At 24.7% G+C, this 26,567-nt stretch overlaps 2 protein-coding genes and 1 long non-coding RNA gene across 3 annotated transcripts; all 3 read left to right on the forward strand.

Moving 5' to 3' along the window:
* Nucleotides 1-109: 109 nt before the first annotated feature.
* Nucleotides 110-26,318, forward strand: LOC134836944 (rhophilin-2-A). The gene is made up of 8 exons (XM_063852232.1): nt 110-233; nt 2,571-2,924; nt 19,086-19,481; nt 20,322-20,463; nt 23,607-23,923; nt 23,983-24,300; nt 24,891-25,397; nt 25,714-26,318. The coding sequence occupies exons 2-8, from the start codon at nt 2,895-2,897 to the stop codon at nt 26,086-26,088; spliced, it is 2,085 nt and encodes a 694-aa protein (XP_063708302.1). The 5' UTR covers nt 110-233; nt 2,571-2,894; the 3' UTR covers nt 26,089-26,318.
* Nucleotides 7,173-9,344, forward strand: LOC134827913 (uncharacterized). Its single transcript, XM_063840800.1, has 4 exons — nt 7,173-7,973; nt 8,026-8,208; nt 8,830-9,181; nt 9,241-9,344. The coding sequence occupies exons 1-4, from the start codon at nt 7,173-7,175 to the stop codon at nt 9,342-9,344; spliced, it is 1,440 nt and encodes a 479-aa protein (XP_063696870.1).
* Nucleotides 22,734-23,305, forward strand: LOC134838474 (uncharacterized). The gene is made up of 2 exons (XR_010162355.1): nt 22,734-22,838; nt 22,898-23,305. It is a non-coding gene; the product is annotated as an uncharacterized LOC134838474 (long non-coding RNA).
* Nucleotides 26,319-26,567: the final 249 nt, after the last annotated feature.

Consider the following 26,567-nt stretch of genomic DNA (forward strand, 5'->3'; position numbering starts at 1 on the left):
ATATTGTATACCTGTTCTATGGCAAATGTATTATATATTCACCTCTTTCCAGTTTAACATATATTTTTCTTTCGTTCATTCATCCAGTCAGTTGTTAGTCAACTACCGAGTTGTGCGCATGTTTAACGGGCTTATCTTTTCGCAGAGTTTTTGTTTTTAAATCGTGACTTAAAAAAATAATCAACAAACAGACTGTTTTGTTCTGTTATTATATTTATATGGATTAACTTTGGGTACGGTATATATTTTAAAAATAAAAATACAAAAATTTTTGTTACAAAGTAAATAATTGAAAAAATTCGTTAAAAAGTGATTGTTATGATAAAAATGTTAATTTTTCATTAAAATAAAGAAAAATATTAAAAAATAAATATTTAAAAAACAATTAAAAAAAAAAAATTTTTACACACAAAAAATTCTTAACAAGATTAATTAGTTAAAAAATTCTTTCATGAATGAAAAAAATGAATACAATACAAAAATAACAGAAAATAAAGAAAAATAAATCTACATAAAATTATAATTAACGGTAAAAAAAATTAATGTTGGCTTAGAAGTGTGTTGAACATAAATCTTGAAAGTTGTTTAAATAAAAATCTTCTAAGACATAATTTGTTTGTTTTTTTTTTAATAAATAAATAATAATGTTCAATAATGATACATCCGTCAATATTTTTATGACAAAAAAAAACTATTTACTGTAGTAATTTAAAAAAAAAAAACGTCAAGTGCTGAATTGGTACCGTAACTCAACTCATAACAAAAATATAAGATGATAATATTACAAGAAATGTCTCAAAAAAGCAATGAAGTAAGATGTGAAAGTAAAGGAAACGATGATTAAACTGACATTCAACATAAAAATTGGTTGTAAATTTTTATCAACCTCAATTTTTTTTTATTTAAACGCGACTTGATACTGGAGGGCTTGCTTGATACATTTAAGTAATTCATAAAAAAACACGAAAAATTAAACTTGATTAATGTTTTTATTCATTTGTTTAATTTTTTGCAAGTTTCTGCGAGCAAAAATATTATTTATTCATCATCATTTTGTTATTTTTATTTATTTTATTATTTTTTTGAATGAAAGAAAACACGAGCGAATGAAAAGATAATATTTGACAATTTCTCGTAATTTTACCAAAATGCACATAATTCGCAGAAATTATCTCAGTGAACAATGAAAAATGATGAACACGAGCAAGCACTTGTCAGACAATCAAATATTTCTTTGGAAAAAATTCCAGCCTCGCTTTGACGTCATTCTATTCAATATGATCCCTGAAGAAAAAAAAATCTCGACGCGACGAAATATCCTAATCAATTTTTTGTGTGGGAGACAAGATAATTTTTTATTTTTCGTGAAGATAATCAAGCACCGACCCATGTCGAATCAAGCGGCGTCGAGACCAAAAAAAAAAAAAATGAATGAAAACAAGTTTTAAAAACCAAAACTTAAATAACTTCCCTTTAAATTTTCTGTAGGTCCGATAATTTTTTATAGAAACATCTTTTGTCTTTGTTGCCTTTCGGTGTACGCGAAGACTTTCTTTTATTATTTTTATTTTAATATCATTAAAGGTAGACATAGCCAAACAGAAACGACGCATACACTCATAAATGTTACAAAACGCAACAAATCAATTCGTATTCTCTTTTTCTCTCTTTTGAAGTGCATTCCGTGAGCGTTGTGTAGCCCGTTTAACGTGAGAAAGAAGTGAAATTGAGTGTTTCCTTTTGTTTTAAAGCGTCAACAACAATATGGTTATAAAATTTTATCATCATACCCTTTTATTTTTATTTGTAATCATGTGTGATAGGATTGGCTTTTATTATTATTATTTTTTTTTTGAAGAAATTTAAATGAGGCTTTTGTTGTTTTGATGTCTGTCTGAAAAGAATAAATAATGATAAAAAATTAGAAGAAATAAAAAAAAATAAATAAATTTAATTTTACTAAACAAAATATTTTAGACTTAAATTAAAATAAAAAAATGTTTTTTAATACCTAAAATTTAATTAAAATTTTTAATAAAATTAATTTAATGAATTTTATCGAATTAATTTTTAAATATTTAAATTAAAAACTTTAAAATTTATTTAATTAAATGTTAAGATTTTTTAATGATTTTATTTTTTTTTTCAAATAATTATTTATAAGTTTTCTTTTAATTAAAAGAATTTATATAAAAAATAATTTAATGATTAAAATAAAATAAATCAAAAAGTATGAAAATAATAATTTAAAAAAATTAAAAATTTATTAAAAAATTATTATAAGAAAAATAAAAAAAATATATAAAATAAAAAATTAAAAAAAAAAATATGAAAAGAAATATTAAATTGATTAATTTAAATTTAAAAAACTAATTAAAAAATATTTTTTAACAAATTATTATTAATTTTAATTTATTATTTATAATAATTTTTAATGAAATTTAAAATATTTTAAAAAATAAAATAAAAATTAAAATACGCTTAAATTTCATCTCACGCCAACCAAACTTCGTTTCTCATACCTTAAAAATTAATAAATGTTTATTTGTTTATTTTCTTTTAAATTCCAGATAATATTGGATAATATATTCAGGAAATGTTTCTCAGAAAAAAGATGATCATGAAACGATAATTATCTATTATGAATAAATAAAAAAAGGGACTGAAGAGACTCTGATTCAAAATAATAAAAAAAAAATCTATAAAAAAAGACAATTGAACCAGAAGTGAACAATACAACAAACATATATAAATCAGTGATTCTCTATAGAAAAATTTAAAAAAAATCTAAAAATAATGAAACAATAAAAAAAACTTCATTCTGTGCGACAACAAGTACAATTTTTATACGTAATTCACAAACACACGTCAGTCAGGCAGAAACAATAAACAGGATGGGATGTATTGATAACTTAGAATCACAGGTGAGTACAGATTTTTTTTTAAATAAAATTCAGACTCGCGTATCAAATTGAATCAATCAAAAAAGACAGACAGACAATATTTCGCCGAATAATAATTTAAAACCAATTATATAAAAAAAAATGTTTGTGACAGGAAATTAACCCTTAAAAAATCTCTTACTGTACTTTTTTTGTGACTCGCTTACGTAATTCAATAAAATTTGTCAATTTTAGTGTTAATGTATTGAAAAAAAAAAAATAAATAAAAATATAAAATGTAAATTTTTGTATGTTGCAAATTTACAGCAGCATTTCCTTTCACATTTGAATACAATGATGAATATTTTAGACAAGATTTTTTTTAAATAACAAATTTTTAATGTTTCAAACGTATATGTTATAGTTACAAAACTCTTTTCAATGTCCACAGTTTTAATGCAACATTAATATCTATTTTTTAAATCGCCAGTCTGCGAACGAGAAACGTCAATGCGATCATACATGGTAACGTTGCCATGTTAATGACGTGACATAATGTGTAAGAGAATGGCTCATGTGGCAATGTTTATTTATTTATGGGTTAGATAGACCGGAATAATCCCAAAAATGCAAAAAATATTCAAAACTTATAAAAAAAAATTTTTCGGAACAATAAAAATTAATATTCGAAAAACAATAAGACACAAGTTTAACTTTTTCGCGCAAATGTAGCCTGCCTAATAATGTTTTTTAATTAATATAATGATCGACAAGAAAGAGTCGTGCCTCATTGAGCGATTGACCAACTAGATTTACAATTGTATTTTATGGTCATTTCATTTTGAAAATGAAAAAATCTTTTGAACGAGAAAAAAATATAAAGGTGTGTTTGTAAAAAGCCGCTCAATTTACAAAAATATAACTTTTAAATAAAAAAAAGTGAATTTTTAAGTGATTATTCTGATGTATAATTGAGCATTACATGTATATTTCATGTTTTTAAAGAAAAAACTAACCTAACATACATTTCGGGTTTTTTTTAAATTTAAAAAGGGAATGAATTGCATTTTATTTGATTTGATTTTTAAACTTGTTTAATCTAAAGTACTTTATATGGATGATAATTGCTTCTGATTATTTATTTTTATTTGTAAACAAGATATGTTTTTATTTTATTTTTGAAAAAAAAGTTAAATAAACTTGATACGGAAATAAATATTTTCATAATTACGAGTAAAGTTATTGAGAAAATTGTTCCATATTTTTTTTTGTCGATTTTGAAATATTTATTATTTTTTTTTTACTTTTAATTTTATTTAATTTTCGATTTTGGAGACAAAATTAAGAAAGGCGTACGATATTTAAAAAAAAATTAAATTAAAAAAATTATTGGGTGCATTCAAGATCACTCATCGCTTCCATCATGATTTTTTTCTGATATATTTTTTCCATCATAATTGAATTTTTTGATGAATATATTTTACTTAAACGCGTTCAATGAAAAAAAAAATTGGAAACAATCATTGATGTCCATCGATGAGCAATCTTGAATGCACCCATTGAAATTAAAATTTAAAAAATTTAATTAATTAAATTTTTATTTTTCTAATTATTAAAAGTTTAAACTAACTAACATATTAAACAAAAAATAATAAAAAAAATAAATAAAAAATTATTTTTTTTTATTTTTAAAAAAGTAAATTAAATAAAATATTTTTTAAAAATAATTATGTACATTAAATTAATAATTAATAGAAAATATTATTACATAACTTGACAAACCCATTTTTACATTAATTACTTACACGTTAAACGCACCTTTTATTTGATAACACATTTCTTTTTTGTTAAAATAAAAAAAAACTTATTGATTTTTATTTAAACATACATTTTTATATATTGAATTTATCATTAATACAAAATCCATTCACTTGAAATGCATAAAAAAGCGTATAATAATATTAAACTTGTTAAGCAAGTTACTTCTTATCTCTGAAAATGTCTTTAAATAAATACATAATTAACTTTTTTTTAGGTTACATTATTTATTTTATTCTACTTTTAACATTTAATAATGTTGTAAGCTGAAAGTAAAACACATCAGTAACTTTTCAAATTTATGATGATGATACTTCGGCACGACATTTTGCTCAAGATGAATGTTTGATTTATGTTTCTACAATAATTGTTATTGTTACTTTCATGTAAAAAACGTAAAAATAATACTTTAAATAAACGAAAAAAGAAGAAAGTGATTTTAATAACATTTTTTTTTCTTACTAAATAACGAGGCAGGCGTGCGCATCAATGTTTGGTACGCCTTTCTTAATTTTTTCTCCAAAATCGAAAAAAAAACAATGAAGTTTATTATATTTATTATTATTAGTATGTATAATACAAGTTTTAATAAATAAAAAAATTAATAATAAATAATGAATTTATTAATAAATAAATTGCATTGTATATTGTTTTCATCTCGATTACTATCGTGCTCCATTTTTTGCTTAAATCATAAAAAATAGCTTTAAGTATCAATAAAGCCACAATAAATATTTACGAGATGAATTTTTAGTGCAATACTTAATTGGCAGGAAAATTAAAACATTTAAAATCAACATAAATAAAATTATTTAAAATTGTTCTGCTACTGATTTTGTAATAAAAATTCATAATAAAAAAAATTTAATCAGGAAATTTGTAAAAGAAATTAGTTTTTTTCAATGTCGAATAAATATTCAAATTTTTAATTTAAAGCTCATTGCAATTTTTTTTTGTATATTATTAACTTTTACATTAAACTAAGCATGAAATTCGCGTAATTTTTGTGTTCCTAATTTATTATTTTTTTTAGAAATGTTTTTTAAACTACATACGAGATTAATCATAGATACAAATGGAGCATAAAAAATATACATTTTTTTTTTAAATTTGAAGTCACTCAAAAAATAAGTTACGGTTAAATTACAAATTATGCGTGAGAAGCTTTTTCTGTGACTATTTTGGGCGTAGATTTATACAAATGTTATGCTTGTTAGGTTTTTTATGGCACACGATTGACATGCGAGATGAAAAAAATACGCGGAGATGGATGGATGGACAACATAATTTATTTTGTGTTTAAAAAATTTTTAATCTGGGTTCAAATATCAAACATCATATTTATACATCCGCTTTTCGATAAAAAAAAAATCATAGACAATGGCAATGTTTAAGCAGGGACGGGTTTTGTAAATTTTCAGGAGCCCTGAATCAATTGGAATAGATTTCAGGCTTAATTTTTTTTAAATAATTATTTATTAATTATAATTTTTTTAATATTAATTTCTACTTGGTATGAACTAATTGGAAAAAAATTAATTTTTTTTTATTTTTAAAATATTTTTTTTTTAAATTATTTTTTTAAAAAAAATATTTTACTTCGTTTGAATTCATTGGAAAAAATTTCAGGCTTATTTTTTTTAATTTTGATTAATTTTTTTTTTTAATAAAAAATAAAATATTTTTATAATTTTTTTTTTATTATTTTGCTTGGCTTGAATTAATTGAAATAATTAGTTGTATTTTTTAAATTTTTTTTTCTTTTATTTATTTTTTTTAATTTTTTTTTTGTTGAATTCCTTCCCTGCAAAATCACATCGTTGATGATGCTAGAAATATGTTACTGACCATTTTATTTACGATGATCGGTTTGTTGTTTATGGTACTCGCTAGAGGTGAAACAATGACGCTTATATAACAAAGTTTTTAATATTTTAATTTATTCATGAGCGAGAAGATTGAGAATAAATAAAAATGTAAATTATGTTTGCCGCTTGTAAAGTCGATAAATTAAACTTGTTTCTTTTTACTTTTCTCGACAAGTTTTCTATTTTTAAAGTTTTGTGACCTTACGGAGAATTGTCGTTGTCGTCACCATGGCTCTTCGTCACAAGTCATAAAGATAATGTTCTTGTGTATTTTAATTATAATTTCATTTAATGACTTTTATGATGTTTATTCGGGGTTAGTCATGTTTTGCATTGCTTTTGAATGATTAAACACGCAGAATTACGTCTGTCTGGAATTTTCTGAAATGACGCAGTTTTCAGGCTTGAATGAATATTCTAACAAACCGGTTTAATTGTACAAGCAATTATTTTCCCTAAAAGGGTCGTGATCAATTACGGTCATTTTTTTATCAATCGCATTCAATCTTTGTCCGAAAATTTTGTTCTAATGGAAAAATTATCTGATTTTACGTGAATTTCTATCAAAAAAAAAAAATATTTTTTTGGGGTAGTTTTTGTCAGAATGTCAGCAAAGAATAAAGTTGGTCCTCTTCCTGCGACAAAAAAAGCTTTTTTAGAGACAAAAACCCCTCCAAAAGTCGCTAAAAAGCCTCTGAAAAAGCAAAAATCTTTCACTTCTCGTCTTCGTCATTATTTTTTCGAGTCAGTTTCTTACTCCGGGATCCATGGATGGTCTTACATCTTCGAACCGAAGCGACATTGGACCGAAAGAATCTTATGGCTTAGCGTAATTGTGTGTCTCGGAGCTGCCGCAGCTTATTTATGTCTCACAACATGGGACAGATACCAAGCGGATCCCGTCGTTGTATCTCTCGAAAATTACGATAACGATTGGAATGGCACCGTTCCTGCGATAACTTATTGCTACCATGAGCGAATCGACTTTGACAAAGCCGATGAATTTATCCAACGGACTTGGAGTGCTGACGAGAACGACACTTCGTACGAGGATTACATGGAATTCATCGGAATTGTCGTGAATATCTCCTCCGATAACTTGCATCGCTTCGAAAAATTCAAAGATGACGAGAGATTTAGCTCGATTGATATGTTGGAATTAGCGCGGGAATTGCATCCGAATTACGATGACGCGATAACGAGCTTCGATAAAGGCGCTGAGGTGAATTTCGTCGAAGTGATAACCGAAAGAGGAATTTGTTACACGATAAATTCGCCGTTATCGGTGCTGCTGAGTACAATGATCCAGTTGAATGACTTCAAAATTGTGGAGAAACCGATGTCTTGCCTGTTTTCGAAAAATAAGTGCTTTATTAATATTGATTTGTATGATTCGGCGATCTCAGTGAGTCCTGAAAAATTATTTTTTATTAATTTTTATAAAAAAAAAAATTTAGTATGCAGTTCATTCGCCTTACGATTTGCCTGTTGAAAATATGGGCTTTACTGATATGATGAAACAAGATGAAATTGAAGCGATTTATGCCGTTGTTGAAACTGTAGCTGATAAACAGGTTCGAACTTTATCTCCGAAGCAGCGAAAATGTCTTTTTCCGGATGAATCGAGTAAAATGTCTTCTGTAAGAATTTTAAAAAAAATTTTTAGAATTTATAAAATTATTTTACATTTGATTCCAATTAATTTTCTCAAAAATCTCATAAATTATAATTTTTATGATTTTTTTTTTGAAATACATTATTTTTTTTTGAACTAAAATAAATATTGATTAAAAATAAATTTAAATTAAATTGAATTACCTAAATTATTTAAAAATTAAAGTTTTTTTTTAATTTTTAATAATAATTATTAATTAATGATTTTTGTATTAATATTCGATTATATATTTTAATAATTAATTTTTAATTAAAATTGAAATTTTTTTTCTCAAATTGTTAATGATTTTTTTTTATTTTATAAATTCAATTTTTTTAAATTAAAATTTTATTTGATTTTTTTTATTTTATTAATTAATTTTTAAGTTAAATTTATTTATTATTTATTTTATTTGAATTATTTTTTTTTTAAATCAAGTATTTATTTAATTAATTTTTTTTTTATTCATTTAAAATAATGCTAAAAATAGTAAAATTTTTTAAACATTTTTCATAATTTTTCTTTTGGGATCTTGTAAATGTAAAATATTTTTAAAAATTTTCTTGCCTAATTTTAAAAATTTTCTTTAAAAAAATCTTTAATTAAGTTACCTGTTTATGGCGTCAAATACTGCGGAATTCTCTGCAAGGCACGAAAAAGTATCGAACTTTGTGGATGCAAGCCTTTCTATTACCCCTTCATAAACGGTCAAATTTGCACAGTTGAAGGTTTAGCATGTTTGGCGCAAAAAGGATGGCCCGGCAACATGACAGCAAATTGTGAATGCCCAAAACCCTGTACTGAAGTACTTTTTGTTCGAGAAGTCTTCAAACGTCACAGATGGTCTGTCGATGGCTCCGGAATAACTTTTGTGCGGAAAACTGCTTGTCGATGGGAGATTTTGTCACCGAATTTCCGATTGCGACGCGATGTTTTGTTTTCTTTTGAGGATTTGTTGGGTTAGAATTTAATTTTTTGACATTTTTTTTTTGAGAAAAAATATTTTTTAATTTTTTAGTATCATTTGGAGGCATCGCTACCCTCTTCCTGGGCTTCAGTTTGTGGAATTTATTCCGTCTCGGGTACTCGATGGTGCGCCAAGTAATCGACACAATGGAATAAAGACCTGCAATCATCGAAAAAATGAGATCGGATCACACGCAAGATGGAAATTTAAAAATAAAATTACTTTGCGTGTCGTCGCTTTAATTCTTCAATTGCATGACAGTTCCCTCATTCAGCAATTGAACACATAAAAAAGCGTAAATATTTACAAGGAATGGTTACCTCGTTAAATGATACAATTACAATAATTTTGCCTGTGTTCTCGTCTTTTGCCATGGGAAGAGAAGCGACTCGCGCAAAAAAAAAAACAACAACAGCATAAAGCGAGCATAAAATAGAATGAATCACCATTTTTCTTCTGTAAAGTCGTCGTGAATTGTAGATCATGGGAGAATATTGTGAATGGTTGTTACTCTTTTTATTTTTTTTCTTCGTCGTCGACTCTTCGTTAATGGAATAATGTCTTGGCGTAAAAGATGAGGTTGGTAACAACAACAACCGAGCGAATAAGTACTTTGACCTTCTTTTTGTTCTATGCTCCGAGCGAAATATGAGTTTTGCTAATACTTTTTTTTACTTCATCGTTTCGTTTGTTGTCAAATTTCTTGTCAAGTACTTGAGAGAAAACGTTTCTCAATATTTTTTTTCGAAAGAAATCAGGTCAGAAATCGATATGATCGATAGAAACTTTGCCAAAAATTTTACATTAAAATTTTTTTCGGGTTATTGATATTTTTTTAGGTTTGAATTAGCAAAAAGCAATTTTCAAATTTTGCAACTGTCAATTTTTTGAATTATTTTCACAAAAATAAGAATTTTATAATAAAATTTTAATAGTTTAAACTATTTTATGTTAAAAATTAAATTATTTTCAAATTTTAATAAAAATTTTTAACTTGAATTAGAGAAAATCAATTTCTGAACTTTTAACGGAATTTTTTTGAACTGACGTTTGAAAACTTTAACAATATTTGAAAAAAAAAAATATTTTTAGAAAAAAATTATTTTTTTCAAAAATCAGTAATTTTCAATTAATTTTAAGGTTTTCTGAAAAATTTTCCGGTTGAATTAGCGAAAAAGCGATTTACGAATTTTCAACTGTCATTTTTTGAATTGACATTTACAAAGTTTTTATTAAAAATCAAATATTTAAAAAAAATAACAATTACAAATCAAATTTGAACCAAAAATCTTATTTCTTACAAATTATTACCTAAGTATAATTAGCTTTTTGTCTCTTTTTTCAACTCAAAAGTACAATTAAACTGTTTTGAACTATTAAAACAAAGACTTTTCTTATAATTTTTTTCTTCGTGGGTGTCTCTATTGTTATTTTATTCCATTTTATTTTTGAAATCGATTTCAAATTGAATCCAAAACGAACTACGTAACCCGCTGCTTATCGCTCTTTCTCAAAAGTCGCTCGTTTTTCTTATCTTTAATCCACATCTTGTCTATTGAAAGTCTTATTATTACGACAATACTCTACTTTACTCTTAGATAAATATTTTTTTTTTTTTTTTTTTGTAGAGTGGCTCGTTTTTAGCTCGTGCAATTTTCATATTTTACAGTAATTAGGTGTTTGTTCATTCGACTATTGTTTGAGTTTTTTTCTTGCATCTTCTTCTAATTCTCATTTAAAGAGTTACGTTCACTTTAATTCAAGGAAATGAATCGAAAAACACCTCTAAATGGGTTTGTTTACGATAACAACGGAGCAGCGGCATGCATTTAACGCAGAGTTTATTACACTTTGTTTTTCAGTTACACACATTTTACTGTAAAAACTTGCATTAATAAGATGATGTTACAGTTTATAACTTTTATTTTTGCTGTTCATTCTCGTTTTTTTTACGAGTAAATTCTCACCTAACTTAAGGCGACACCGTTATTCCTACGGTCTAGCGACTTTTTTGGGCTGTAATTGAATTAAAAAAGATTTTTTTTAGAATTTAGTCACAAACTTAATTAAAAAGCCAGACAATTGGCATTCCCATATGAATTGTTGCGATGATTGTGCAAGACACAATGGAGATCATGCCAATTTAGTTCCATTCCATCTAAACTGAACTCATGAATGAGCAATAATAGTCGAGTAATGTTAACTTTTAATTCAATATTATTATTATGAATAAATATTAAGAGCTGCATACCTTACAGAAGTTACAAAAGTGTGCAATCGACTTACTTTTAATAATAACAAACTTCGTGTTTTGAATATTTTTTTCTACTACGCGAGATGTTGTCGATTATTGCATTCGATTGTGCTGCTGCATATTCATATGAAATGAGATAAAATTTAGCGCAATGCGAGAATATTGTGGAAAAAAAAGTAGATCGAAGTATTAAAATGTGTAATTTTGAGTAGATAATTTGCACATAACTTGATTGCTGTTAATTTTTCTCGAAAAAGAATTGCAAATGTTTCATTATAAGAGACGATTATTTCGATTAGAGACGGTGTGATTTACTTTTTGTTAGTCGTAGGTTTCAAAATTAATGGTTGAAAATTATAAAAAATTATTATTTAGGTAATTTAAGAATATGTAATTTAAGAATTTTGAGAAATTTTTTATATTCAAAGAGCACAAATTTCGTAAAAAATTGTTAAAAGGTAAAAAATTAAAAATTTTGAAAATCTAAGAAGTTTAAAAATTCTTCAGATTTTCAAAAGCTGAAAAATTCGTAAAACTAAATATTTTTTTGAAAGTCTTAAGTTAAGAGCTAAAAAGTTAGAAAATTAGGTTTTTTTGAGAAGTTAAAGATCAATATTTTTGTTAAAAGTTTTTATAAAATTTGAAGTCTGAATAGTTTAGAATGCCAAAAACTGACAAAATTTGTTCAAAAGCTGAAAATTTAATAAAGAGCTAAAAGTTAGTTTTACGTCAAAGATCAAATGCAAAAAACTGAGAACTTTAAATTTAAAAACATTTAAACATTTCAAAGACTTTTACGAAATTTTGTTCAAGAGCTGAAAGTTTTACATTGGGCTAAAAATTTGTTTTTCCACAAATAATCATAAAATTTTTCCACAAATCAATAAAAAATCAAATTTCAGTTGAAAATAGAACAAAACTAACATTTTCCAATCAAAAACCACTCAATTTTTCAATCAAGTACCTTCACTTTATCGACGTTCTCTTTTTTCAAGTTCTCATTAAAAAGTCACAAGACCCAATTCTCGTTACTACAAATCTACTTGAGAGATCACTCGCATGTCTCTTTGTGGTTTGAAACACTTTTCCAAGAAGAAAACTTTCCCATCAAATGACCTGTAACTTTATTGCTTCACATTCACTCTGCTTGGCTTTGAGAATACTTACTTTGTTTGACTTCTTAATAACAAAAGATGTAGAAATGTGCATTCACTGTTGTTTTGTTATACTTTGTGGTTGCCTACAAACTTGATTGAAGTTGCTCACACACATTCTTTCCTCACTCGTAAATTATAAACTAGAAATAAATGCATAGAAAGAACATCAAAATGCAAGAAATGCACAATAATAATAATATGTTTATTATGAATAAATATCTTTAGTAACCCAGTAACCTGAAGAAGAAGAAGAAAAGTAATCTTGTCTCATCATCAAAACGTCAACTTATTTTTTTTTAATTTAGATCGTTTTAATTTTACGACTGATTTAACTCACACCCACTTTTTTAGCCATTTTACCACGCGCGCGATACTTTCCCATTAATTTTTGAGCGAAAAAAAGTAATTATATTGAAAAGTACGTGATAATTACGAAAAAATGCGGGCTTTTAAAAACATGCGGTGATGTAGCTATCGGAAATAGACGAACAAAAAACTGGGTCTGTATCACAAGTTTACACATTTGGAGTAGCTGTAAAACTTGTATTTCACGTATTTTGCCATCATTACCGCTCTCGCGTGTATATGTTGTGCGTTTTATGTAATAATCGCGAAAAATAGCAAGTAACTACGGAAAACTTGATTAGTTGATATTTTTTTATTATTATTTCTCGGTACAATTGTACAAAAAAGAGGTGAATGATAAACCAGTTGTTGATGTTCAATGCGCGATAAATGAGACAGAGAAAAGAAATGCATCACAAGATTCCGTTGCGTTGACTTACATTTACTGCAATTTAATTATAAATAATTTTTTTTTATAAAACTTGTTTCTGATAAAAATTTACGATAAATTGACCGAATTAAACTTGTTTTTGTGTTCTAAACGTAGATTTTAATGAAAATAAAGTTAATAAATTTATTATATAAGTTTATCATGAATAAAAATAAATAACATTGAAAAAGGACAAATTTGAGATAGAAACAAGTGTTAGTTAACTTGCGTCATAAAAGTAAGAAACAATCACTTTTAATAAGTTAATGTTACAGTTACTTCATAAAAAAAAGAAGTATCTCAAAAAATGTCGTAATAATGATATATTATTATATATGATACAAAATTATAGAGAAGCGCATGTGATTTATTTTTTTTCATCATTTTTTCTTTAATAAAGCAAATTAGTGATAGTTTTGTTAAAATATATAAAATAATTGGTCGAGCGAATCGCGAAATTTTTTACGTAAATAAATTAATAATAATTGGCAGTTTTTGTTTAGTGACTTACATTTTATCGTTTAAAAATATAAAATAAATTAATGATAAAAATAATATAAGTTTTATTTTTTATAACTTGATATTTTTTAATTTTTTTTTTAAGTATAAAAAATAATATTTTTTAATGAAATTATTTTTTTTTTATAATTAATTTTATTTATTTTTTTTTTATTTAAATAAATTTTTTGTTAGAATAAAATTTATTAATTATTTATTATTTAAAAATTTTAATACTTTTTTTTAATTTTTAATATATTTTTTTATTATAGATAAATATATAAAAAATATAAATATATCTTAAAAAAAATTAAACACTTTTTTTTTATATCTATTATTATAAATATATTTAAAATTTTATTTGATTAAAAAAACAATAATTAAAATTTATTAATAAAAAATAAAATAAAATAAATAAATAAATAAAATAAATTTTAAAAATATTATTTTTGTACTTGGAAAAAACTTATACTTTGGATTTTTGGAAAAAAAAATTCTCGAGTTAGAAAAAATATAACTTGTATGTAGGACCAAATATATTTCTTTATTATTAAAAAAATGTATATAATGATAATCTAAGTACATTTTAATGTTTTCCCATATATCTTTCTTCCGCCGAAATTACTGTTAAAAGTTATATGAAGGTTAATAAAGTTAATCACAGACTACTTTTTTTTTTGACCAAACTCAAATTTACGGGCGTGTTACTCATTCACCTTTATAATATACTTGTAATGAACATTTATTTGGTTTTTACTTCCAATTGACCAGCATGTACTTTTTAATAATAATGAAAAAAAAATCTATAAAAAAATATAAATTATAGGCAATAATGTAATTATCAGTAGTTAACTTTGGTTGGTTTCTTTCGTTTCGTGTATCGTGATAAATCGTTATTTTAAGTCAAAATAATGATAACCTTGACCTCTGCTTAACCTTCGATGTTTGATTTGTTAAAGCTTGAATCAATATTTATATTAATTTAAAGGGGGTTACATTAGTTTTGATTGATGCATGATTAGACTTTGTATGAATAAATGTATTGGATTTAAAGGAATTTGAGAGTTGAATAAATATTTTGAGTTGAGGATTTTTTATAAATATTTTAAATTAAAAAAAATAATTAAGATATTTAATATCATAAAATATAATAATAATTTTTAAAAAAATAAAGGTTTTAAATAAAAAAAATAAAAAATAATTTTATTAATTAATTACATATTTTAAATAATTAATAATTTTAAAATTATTTTACGTACTTAAATTTTTTATTATTATTTTTATTTGAATTTTTTTAAATTAATAAAATAAAATTAATAATTTTAAAAATTATCATCAGTAATTTTCAACCCGTATTTTAATTAAAAAATTGATTTATTATTTTTCTTTTTTATTAAAGATTCAATAAAAAAATTTAAAGGTCAAAATTTTTAATTAAAATTACAATTTACGACAAATTTTTATTATGATGCAAAAAGTCGCATCTTCATCAACAATCTCTTGTTGTTGTAAAAAAATATTTTAATAGACTTAAAAGAACAATAAATATTAAATTTTATGTATTTAACGTACATAAAAGTAAAAATCATGCTTCTTCATAAGCAGACAATGTCACTTAATTCTTCATTTAAAACACGTTTAAATGCTTTTTAATTACATGTTCAATGAGTTCATGGCAAGAATTGTCTTTCAAGACCATTAAATTAGTTTCATTGTTTTAACTTTAAACAAATTTTTCGTGTTAAATTTTGGTAGCTTATCAAAGGCGAGACACAAAAATAATTTAAAGTTAAACAAAAGAGGTGTTGTGACAAATTATCGTAAATGCTTATGCAAATGTGACGAATTTGTACAAAAAATTTAAAGAACAATTACCTTTTTTGCTGTATTTCTTAAAAAAAAAAAATGCGATGTTTTTGATTTTTTAAAAGAACAATTGACACATCCTTGAATGCTCGCCCAATGCTTGACGGTTCATAGCTTCTTCAGTGTGTTTTTTGAACAAAGAATCGAGAAAAAGCGTGGTAATTGATCAGGAAGCTCTCGAACAATGCATGTTATAAACTGCTTGAAGGTTCATGATTGAATATTTTTCTCGTAAAGAATGATGATCCCACTGAAAACATCGTTTTTGGAGATTATCTAACATCAAAGCATCACGAAATGTGAATTATTAATTACCACAACGTTCTAAAAATAAATAAAAAATGAGAAAAATGTGCTTACATCATCCTTTATCGTAATATGATGAATTCTTGAAACATCGGCGTCATAACACGGCAACACGAGTACAAGTGACCAGGTTAAAAGTCACCTTCGCCATGTGATATAACAACAAAAACGACGCAACAAAAAGACATAAAAGCGTTTCGACATCAAAAACATTCAAATACAGAGGCTAATCCTTACAATATCTCGTTGTTATTACTTTACTTTAATGCAGCAACAACATTCATTCACATGCCATGACATGACATCCATCGTTGCTGAGATTTTTTTCTTCGAATACAAATCGTGAAGGTAGTCACAATTTAGTCGCGCAAAATGAAGAAGGTTGTAACTTCTTTGTAGCAACTACAAGTACTCAATGTTTTTTTTTACTATTAAAACGTGCCCATATTTTTATTATTTTATCAACAACGCTATTGAGTTTTTGTATTGAAACCTGTAAAATATTTATTTAAGATCAAAAGTTGTAAAACACGTCAAAAAATTACAAATATTAAACATAATTAACTAAACATATTTATTCGTATCGCAATCATATATAAAAAATGTTTAAATAATAAAAAAATTAAAATTTTTATTTTTAAACAATTTTTCATGTTATCAGGTATTGAAAATGATTAAATATCGAATAAGTTTAAATCATTATTCATTAACATAGAACAAGTTCGTTAAGTTATACAAGTTCCTTATAAATAACAAACTATTTTGTTTTGTAAATATTTTGTGTTCTACAAGTGTTTGAAATGAAAAACTTGTATTTTTTGTACAAAATATTTATTTTAAAGGTTGTGAAATTACAAATATTTGTTGGATATTTTTGTTAAACGATTACCGATTTTGAAGTTAATGTTAAATGTTGTTACGCTTCATTATATTAAAATTCTTTTCGATTATTTCCGTATTCGATTGTTCAATTAGTAATGCAATCGTGCTTCTAATTATTTTTTTATATGTTTAAATAAACATAAAAATAATTTAAATGGATTTTTATTATTTAAACATATTATTTAAATTTTAATAGTATTTAAAAAAAATATAATGAAAAAAATAAATATATTTTAATTACAGAAAATTATATTTATTAAAAATAAATAAAAATTAACATATAAAATATAAATTTTATCAAAAAATATTGAAGAATTTAATTTTTGAATTTATTTAATAATTTTTTTACATTTTATTAATTTTTTTTAATTAAAAACTATTTTTCTTTGTTTTTCTTAAAATTTTTTGTCTAAAAGTTATTAAATTATTTTAATTTTTTAAAATAAAATTTAAATGAAATTTTATAAAATAATGATGTTAATATACATTTTTATAGTAGAAGTTAAAAATAAATTTAATATGAAATAAATAAAATAATAAATTATATAATTAATAAAGTTAAAGTAGTATAAGATATATGTATTATAAATATTTTTTTAAATTTCTAATTTTACTTTTATTAATTTTTTTTTCAAACATTATAAAGATACCTAATTATAATTATTTTTAGAAATTAAATTAATTTTTTTTTATCAAAATTTTTCTTTGAAAATATTATATTTTTTTAGAAATTTTAAAAGTAATAAATAATAATGTTTATTATTTTAATTAATTAATTAAAAATTAAATAAAAAAAATATTTTAATTAAAAATTGAATATTTTTTTTTAAATTATTAAAATTTATAAATTAATTTTTATAAAAGCAATATGTACCTATTTTAAATATTTCATATTTTTTTTTATTTTTAATTCAAAGTTTTGTTTTAAATTTTCTACAATTAAATTTAAATATTTTTAAAATTTTTCTTTATTTAAAATTTATAAACAACAGCAAAGAAATTCTATCCAACGGACAATAATAACGTTATTTTGAACTCTAAACTCAATGTTAACTAAACATAATATTTATCATACATAAAAAAAACTAAACATATTCTTAACTTTTATAACATTAAACATATATTATAACATTACCTTGTCTCGTCACAAGAACAAAACGCCTCTAGCGCCATGTTGCATCCACGTAGGTAAAACTTCATCGTGTCCAATTTTCAACGGATGTAGCAACAATTCACGTATAAAAACACAATGAACTCGTAATTTCTCTGCTGTTGCAGCAAAAGGAAATTATATTGGACATCAAAAACCTACAAAAACCATAACGGTCACCGCAAGTAATTTTATTTATTGTTTCTGAGCTGAGGTGTGGATTAGATCATTATTGTAATAAAATAACGACTTTTTTTTATAACATTATTGAAAATTGAAACGTGACTGTGGCAGAAACTTTTACATCACACATGCATGCAATTCGAATCAGATAGCTCCGAGAGAAAACAGGAAATGATCTGAAACAATAAAAAAATGTATAAATTGGTTTAGTTAGTTGTCATAGAAAAAAATTGCTAAAATGATAATGAGCTTTTAATGAAACATTAAAAAAAATGTTTTTAAAAATTCATACAAAATGTCAAAATTGTTATTTTATGTAATATTTTGCTCATTTGCATATTTTTTTTTAAAAAATTAATTTTTTTATAAATAAATAAAAGATTTGAAGTTCATTAACACTAAATGTTAATGTCATTTCACCGCACCGCAGACGTCGGCAATGAAACAGCATTTTGAACAATAATATTGACAAATGTTGAAAATTAAAAAAATAAACAAACAAAAAAAAATTTCATAAGAAAAAATATCAAAATAAAAAAACCGCAAGCAAAGCAGTAATTTTCACTCTAGTTAAATAATTTTTTCGTATGCAGCTCTCGTACGTGATGTTGTCTGTAATTTATAAACAAATGTGTATGAGTTAATTATTCACACCGAGACATGATTAATTAAACATGACCGACAACGAAAATGACTTTTTTTTTCGCACATGTGTGAACGAAACCAAAATCCGATTGAAAAAACTTTCTTTTTTCACATATTTTACGTTATTAGTCACTCTGATTATGTCAACTAAATTTTAAATAATTTTTTTTCTCATTTTAGGGCATGGATGCAAACGCATCATTTCGTTCGAAGCTGCAATCGCAACGGAGCAAGTTGAATCAGGAAATAAACAAAGAATTGCGGTTACGTGCGGGAGCCGAGAAATTGTACCAAGCAACCACAAACAAAAAATTGCGGAACACAATTCAGCTGGAATTGAGTTTTGTGAATTCGAATTTGCAATTGTTGAAGGAACAGCTTGCCGAGTTGAATTCTTCCGTGGAATTGTATCAGAATGACTCGCAAAATTTAATTTTGCCTATGATTCCATTGGGGTTGAAGGAAACGAAGGAAATTAGTTTCATGGAGCCATTTTCGGATTTTATTCTTGAGCATTATAGTGAGGACTCGAATTTGTATGAAGATGCCATTGCGGATTTGACTGACTTGAGACAAGTGAGTATTTGATGAAAAATTTTCTGTTTTAAAATTTTTAAGGCTGAAACAATTAAAAAAAATATTTAATGTTACAAAAAGTATAAAATTTAAAAAATAAAGTTTAAAATCTATTTTTTTATAATTTAATTTTTTTTACATTAAAAATATATTTAACAGTTTTATTAAATTTATTTTTTAAAGTTTGAATTAGCAAAAAGGCGATTCTCAACTTTTTTTTTTATTTATTTTAATTTAATTTATTTTTTTTTGCAAAATTTTCAAAGAGTTAAATTTTTATGTTAATTTTAAATTTAATATAATTTAAAAAATAAATAATTTTAAAGAAATAATTTAAAAAAATAATTAAATAAAAAATTTTAAAATTTTAAAAATTTAATTATTTCAATTTAATTTTTTTTTCTGTAATTAAAAAATTAATTAAATTTAATTTAAAAAAAATAATTGTCTAAAAAAATTAAATAAATTGAATTTAATTTTAATTTAATTTTTAATAAAAAATATTTTTTTTTCGTTTTTCTTACTTAAAAAAAAAATTAATTAATTTTCAACTTAAAAAAATAAGAAAATATGAAGTTTTTGTAACTCGAACCTACCTTAATTAAATTCATGCCACAACTTTGTTATTCTAACCCACTTTCCTCGTCGTTATTTATTTAAATCCGACACAAAATGCATCTTTTGTTGCGACGCATGACAAAGGGCGTTGAATGAATGACAAGCCTTGTCGCGATAATTTCTTCATGCGTCTCGTAGGTAGCTCTCGTAAAGAATAAACAAACATCTTAATTCATATCTGGCAGCATCAACGATTTGTTTATCAATTTTTCTTATTTTTAGGCTTGTCGAACACCGACTCGCGATACACAAGGTGTGTCATTGTTGTTTCGTTACTACAACTTGCTCTACTACGTGGAAAGACGCTTCTTTACGGCAGACCGCAATGCTGGAATTTACTTCGAGTGGTACGATTCATTAACGGGTAAGTAATTTACAAACAAATATTTGAAAAAAAAAATTTTTTTTTCAACAATTGAAGAAATTGAAAGGAAAATGTTTCTCGAGAAATTCCGTTATTGCTTCAATGATCAAAAAATTCAGACATTGCGTAAAAATTATTAACATATCGAAAAAATATGATGGAGGTGAATGTATGATTTTCGAGGTAAAAATTGATAAAAATTACTTGATTGGCAAAACTGTCCCGTAAAAATCAAGAAAGATATAGAAATATCCAACTTTTGATATTTTTGCCTTTTTTTTCATCATTATTATTATGTTATACCGCAACATAAACCTGAGATTTTAATATCATTACCTCACACATTAAAAAACTATATGAATAGAAAATTTCGAATTTCACTTTAATAATAATAAAATAATATGATCGGGTACGAAATATGCGAGACGTGGTGAATATTTGCAAAGTTATCTCTCTATTATTTTTGAACGTATATGTTGATATTGATACATTTGCATTTTTTATGATATATAAAAATATTATAAAATATAAAATTTACTTAAACTTAAATTATGCTAACGATTCGACACGTAATCTGAATATAAAAATGAATCATATTAATGATGTGAAAATGCATCGTATTTAGGATGTATCGTGCGGTTGCTGCGCTCGTTGGAAGAAGTGAATGGGTTGAATATCCTCTTTATTCGCATTTGAATGAAAAAATAATAATAAATTAATTTTAATTGTGGGTGCTTTGTGTCGTTTGGATAACATTGATTCATGATGTTTTTTTTGCATTATTTATTATTAATAATTTTTTATTATTAAATGTGTGAACATCACCTTGAAATATTTTTTTCTTTAAATTTTTATTATTTTAAAATATGATATTTTTTTCAGTAAATTTGATGAATTTAACACAAGATAAAAAAAAAATAATTTTTTTTGAGAGAAATTGTCGATAAAAAATTTATTGATCATTTTTGGAAGTTTAAATTCTTTAAAATAAATTATATTTTTTAAATAAAATTTTTATAATTTGAAAAATAATCATAAATATTAAAAATTGAAGAGAAAATGTTTTTGGAGCTTAAATAATTTTTTTTTACTCTCATTGGTATTTTTTTGATTTCAAATTTCAAAAATTTTAAGCTTAAAGAATAATTTTTTCTAATTTTTATGGATTTTTTTCTGAATTTTAGATTTTTTTAAATTATAAAATATTTAATAAAAAAATTAAAAATTTTAGTTTTTTTTTTTAATTTCGAGCATGAAATAAACACTCTGAAATGCTCTCAAAACACACAGAGAAAAATTAAATTCACGTAATTTTTTTTTTAATTATAAAATGCAAATTGCAACTTTAGTTTTCTCTTAAAGTTAATTTTTGGTATCTTGATGTCACAAATATCACAGAAAATGTCACAGAACGTTAAGTTTAAAATTCTTGAATGACGAATTAAATTAATTTAAGAAATTTGCTCTAAATTTATAAAAATTGGCAATTTAAATAAAATAATATATAAATATAAATAAAATTATAAAATAATAATAAAAAAAATAAATAAATAAAATAAAATTTAAAATAATAAAAAAAATATGAAAAAAAATTAAAAATAAAATTTAAAACAATTATAATTAATTAATTAAATTTAAAATTAATTAAAATGTTGCTAATCGTGCGGTTGCTGCGCTCGTTGGAAAAAATAATAATAAATTAATTTTAATTGTGGATTCTCGTATTTTTCGCATTTTGAAAAATTTTTCTTCTTCACTGACTTAAATAGTTTCTTATTTTTTTAAACAAATTTTTAGCACTTTTCTCCAAATCTCTTAAAAATTTCATTCAATTTTCTTATCTTTCACGTGCTTCAATTCTCATTAACTGATAATGTTCTAAAAATAAATATGTCAAGATATAATTCTCAAAGATTTACAAAAACCTTAATAAATTAAAAGAAATCTGAGTCATCAATAAATTTAAATTTCTGAACTTCAATTAACACTTTTCTTCAAATCTATTGAAAATACAATCTTTCACGTGCTTCAATTCTCATTAACTGATAATGTTCTAAAAATAAATATGTCAAGATATAATTCTCAAAGATTTACAAAAACCTTAATAAATAAAAAGAAATCTTCACTGAGTCATCAATAACGTCATTTCTCCTGAACTTAATTGATACAATTTCTGCTGATAAGTATTTTAGGGTAATTTTTGTGTTTAATCATTGATAGCCGCTCGATAAAGATATTTTTTTTATTGTTATTGCCAATCAGTATAAAAACATTGCTCGAATTGTCCAAACTCACAGTCTTGATAAATCAATCAATTAAAATTGTTCTTTGCTGAAAATTAATAAAAAAAAATTTTTTCTCACCAAAAATGAAAGGTAAATTTTTTAAAAAATTTTTCAAGTCATCAACTAACCAATAAAAAAATTTTCCATAGCCGTGATACTTCTCGTAGCAACTTTATTAGTTGTGGTCAGTGCTAAATCCATCTCTCGCGAGGAATCAGAAGAAATTTTCTTTGATTGTGAACTTCCCAATTGCCGTGTCGAAGACATAGTTTTATATCCGCACAGAAATTTGTCACTTTTCTACCAATGCATTCCCATCTCGGCACAAAAATGGGGCCCAATTGAGAGACCATGCGCTCCAACATTATTATTTGACCCAATTGAACAGGCTTGCACCTTTAACGGATTGGATGTTTGCTCAGCAGTAACGGAAATTCCAACTGAAGAAACGCCAACTGAGGCTTTTGAGGAGTAAATTTCTGAAAATTTAAAGAATTTTAAAATAAAATGTGAAACTGTGTGATATTTCTGAATAAATTCTAACTTTTACGTGTTAATTATCGGAATTTTCCTCAATAAAAAGTCACGTTCTTCCGAATTTATCGATAACTAATCCGCAATTCGCATGAAAAATTGCAAAAAACGAATCAAACATGAGATTATTTTTTTTTATTATTTTACGACGTCTACTTCAGGGCATCGTTGTTGATAAGATTGTGTTTCAATCATTCCGAAAACTGATAACGTTGGTAGTTGGTAACGATAATTGTGATAACTTGAGATCATTTTCTGAGAATTTCTTGATAAATTTAGAATTTGTCATGAATTTTAATCTTTTTTTTTATCTTTTTCTCGTAGGAGAGCCGTCATCTCAACGAAGTGTCGCTTACGAAAAAGCTTGCATATTGTTCAATTTGGCGGCAATTTACACTCAAATTGGCGCTCGGCACGATCGGAAGTCAGAAAAGGGTCTTGATGGAGCTGTTTATAGCTTTTTGCAAGCAGCGGGCGTGTTCAAGCACATTTACGATACTTTTACGAATGCTCCTTCGATGGATTTGAAGCCGCTGGTCTTGGATGTTTTTGTTGATTTGATGCTTGCGCAGTCCCGAGAATGTTTGTACGAGAAACTTCAATTGCAAGTAGAAGTTATGTCGATTCAAGATGCCGATAATGTAAGAAAAATTAATTTTTTTGGGAAATTTTTGATTTTTAATGAAATTTTTTTTTGTAGTTGTATAAAGAACTCGCCGGAGAAGCAAATCAACTGGCAAAAAAGTATACGGAGATCCATACGACAATTCAATCGAACGAAACACACAGTTATTTGCCGGAATGTTGGGTTGGATTGGTGCCCATGAAAGCCGAATATTATAAGGGACTTGCGCATTTTCATGCATCGAAAGCTTCCGGCGAAGGAGTTAGCCAAATTGAGGGATATCCAGCTGATAAACCAATTTCTGATGATTTAATTAGAAGAGCGCATCTCAAAGAAGCCATCGCTAGTTTGGAGGAAGCGAGACGTATTCAACGGATGTGTCGCGATTTAAAGGTAAAATATTAATTAATTTTTTTTTATTTAATAAAAATAAATTTTTAATTAAATTTAATTTTATTTTTCAATTAATTTTTAATTAATTTTTAAATTAATTTTTAATTAAGGTTAATTTAATTTTAAGTTAAAAAAAAATAATTTTTAATAAAATAAATTCATAATAATAAATTGAAATAATTAAAAAAATTGAATAAATAAATTAATTTATTTATTTTAAAATTTAATATTTTTTTTAAAATTAATTTTTAGATTAGTTTAAATTACGTTAATTTTTTTTTAAACAGAACTTGTTTTAAAATTAAATAAAAATAAAAATTTTATTTTTTTTAAATTTTTTATTATTAAAAATATTTTTTAACATTATTTATATTATACAAATCATTATTTTTTTGGACTTTATTTTATTTTTTTTAAATTGATTTTTAAATTAAGTAAAATTATTTTTTAACAGAAATTGTTTTTAATTTGATTTTTTTTATTTAAAAATTTTTTGTTATTCAAAAATTTTATTATTTCTTTAATTAAAATAAATTATTTTTCTTTAAATTTTTATTAAAAATTCAAAATTTAATCTAATTTTTTTTCAGAACAAAGACGGCTTAAGCAAAGTAGTAAAAGAAGCACTTACCGCTGCGGAAGACGAATTTGCTGTAATCGATCGAATGATTCCCGATAACGTAAACGATGACGATCTCGAGTTGTTAGTTGTCAAAATCGAAGCCATTTCCAACGTCACGCTTTCCTTAACGGGCCCCGATTTCACGGCACACAAAGTTGAAGATCCCTTCAAAGGTCTCGGACCAATCGGAGTCTTTTCTGCACGCAAATATTGGACTGCGCCACGAAGTATTCGCTTACAAAAAGGCACGGGAGCAATAAATCCACAGAAGCGCATACCAAAATCATGCCATTGTAAGCCCGGAACACTCATTGCCTGTGATTATTGTAAGAGTCGATCGAATAACGGAAGTGTCAGAAGCGAAAGTACAAATTCGTCGGCAGGGAAGGAACGAGTGATTGACAGTTATGGCTTTAATGTGCGCGGAGATGCGCCAGTTGTGATCTCGCAAGTTGAAAATAATTCATTAGCTGAGGTAAGAAATTTTATTTTTAATTAAAAAAATTTAAAAAAAATATTTTTGGTAAAAAATTAAACTTGAAAAATATTTAAATCAGTTAATTATAAAATTAAAATTAATTAAAATTTAAAATTAAATAAAAAAAAAATTAAATTAATTTTATAATTTTTTTTAGTTAACAAATTTAATTAAAATTTTATTTAATTTTTTTAATTATTAATTAATTTAAAAAATATTTTTATTCAAAATAATTAAACTTAAAATAAATAAAAAAAATATTTTTAAATTATTTTAAAATAAAATTAATTTTAAATATTTTTTTAAATTTTAGCTTGGCGGCTTAAAACAAGGCGACTACATTGTCGAAATAATGGGAGTCGACGTAAAATGGTACACTTACCAACAAGCTGTCAAATTAATCAACTCTGCAAATCACAGTCTTGAACTAAAAGTCGTTACTCCGATGGACAAAGGATATCAATCGCCCATACCAAAAGATCCCTATTGCCCCTACAATTATCAATCACTCGGAAGACTCTCGACAAGTTCATCAATGCTTTCGTCAACACGTTCGACGAGCAATTCCGACACCGCCAAATCACAAAAGACAAAATCTTGCAGCAAACGATCGCGCAGCAGATTGAATAGTTTCACAGCAAGCAGCTGGAATCTGTTTCGAAGGTCACAGAGCATGGGAAAGATTTAAAATAGATTTTATTAATTAGTTTTGTAGGCAAGTACGAAGGAGAAATATTGCAATAATTCACAATAATAAATAATATTTATACGAAAAAATAGACAATAAACGATAAAATAATAATTAAATAACAATGAAAGAATGTTTGCCATAACGTTAAAATTCGTAGATTTGTAAAGTCTTTGTGTTAAGATTGTTTTTAGGTTTTAGGAGAATAAGTTGATAGAAATAACAATAAAACAGATAAAAATTACAATTATTAAATTTGTCTTTTATTAATTATTCGAAAATAATGGAGGCGTCTTGTTTTTTTAACTTTGAATATCCTTTGAAATTTTTGCTAATTTTTGTTTTCAACAGTGTTATGAATTTTTTAATTTTAAAGAAAATTTTTCTTGTTAGAGCCCATTCAGCAAACATTTTCAAGCCATGCAACGAATTTACAGAAGTTAGGCAATCAACATTTCAATTGAAAATGAAATTTTTTA

Source organism: Culicoides brevitarsis, chromosome 1 (genome assembly GCF_036172545.1).
Source record: "Culicoides brevitarsis isolate CSIRO-B50_1 chromosome 1, AGI_CSIRO_Cbre_v1, whole genome shotgun sequence".
NCBI lineage: Eukaryota > Metazoa > Arthropoda > Insecta > Diptera > Ceratopogonidae > Culicoides > Culicoides brevitarsis.

Excerpts from the sequence above, each read along its gene's own strand:
- LOC134827913 (XM_063840800.1), top strand. The coding sequence starts at position 7,173 with ATGTCAGCAAAGAATAAAGTTGGTCCTCTTCCTGCGACAAAAAAAGCT. Across the intron at positions 8,209-8,829 it reads AATCGAGTAAAATGTCTTCT|TTACCTGTTTATGGCGTCAA; the intron begins GTAAGAATTTTA and ends TCTTTAATTAAG. Across the intron at positions 9,182-9,240 it reads TTCTTTTGAGGATTTGTTGG|TATCATTTGGAGGCATCGCT; the intron begins GTTAGAATTTAA and ends TTAATTTTTTAG.
- LOC134836944 (XM_063852232.1), top strand. The coding sequence starts at position 2,895 with ATGGGATGTATTGATAACTTAGAATCACAG. Across the intron at positions 19,482-20,321 it reads ATTTGACTGACTTGAGACAA|GCTTGTCGAACACCGACTCG; the intron begins GTGAGTATTTGA and ends TCTTATTTTTAG. Across the intron at positions 25,398-25,713 it reads AAAATAATTCATTAGCTGAG|CTTGGCGGCTTAAAACAAGG; the intron begins GTAAGAAATTTT and ends TTTAAATTTTAG.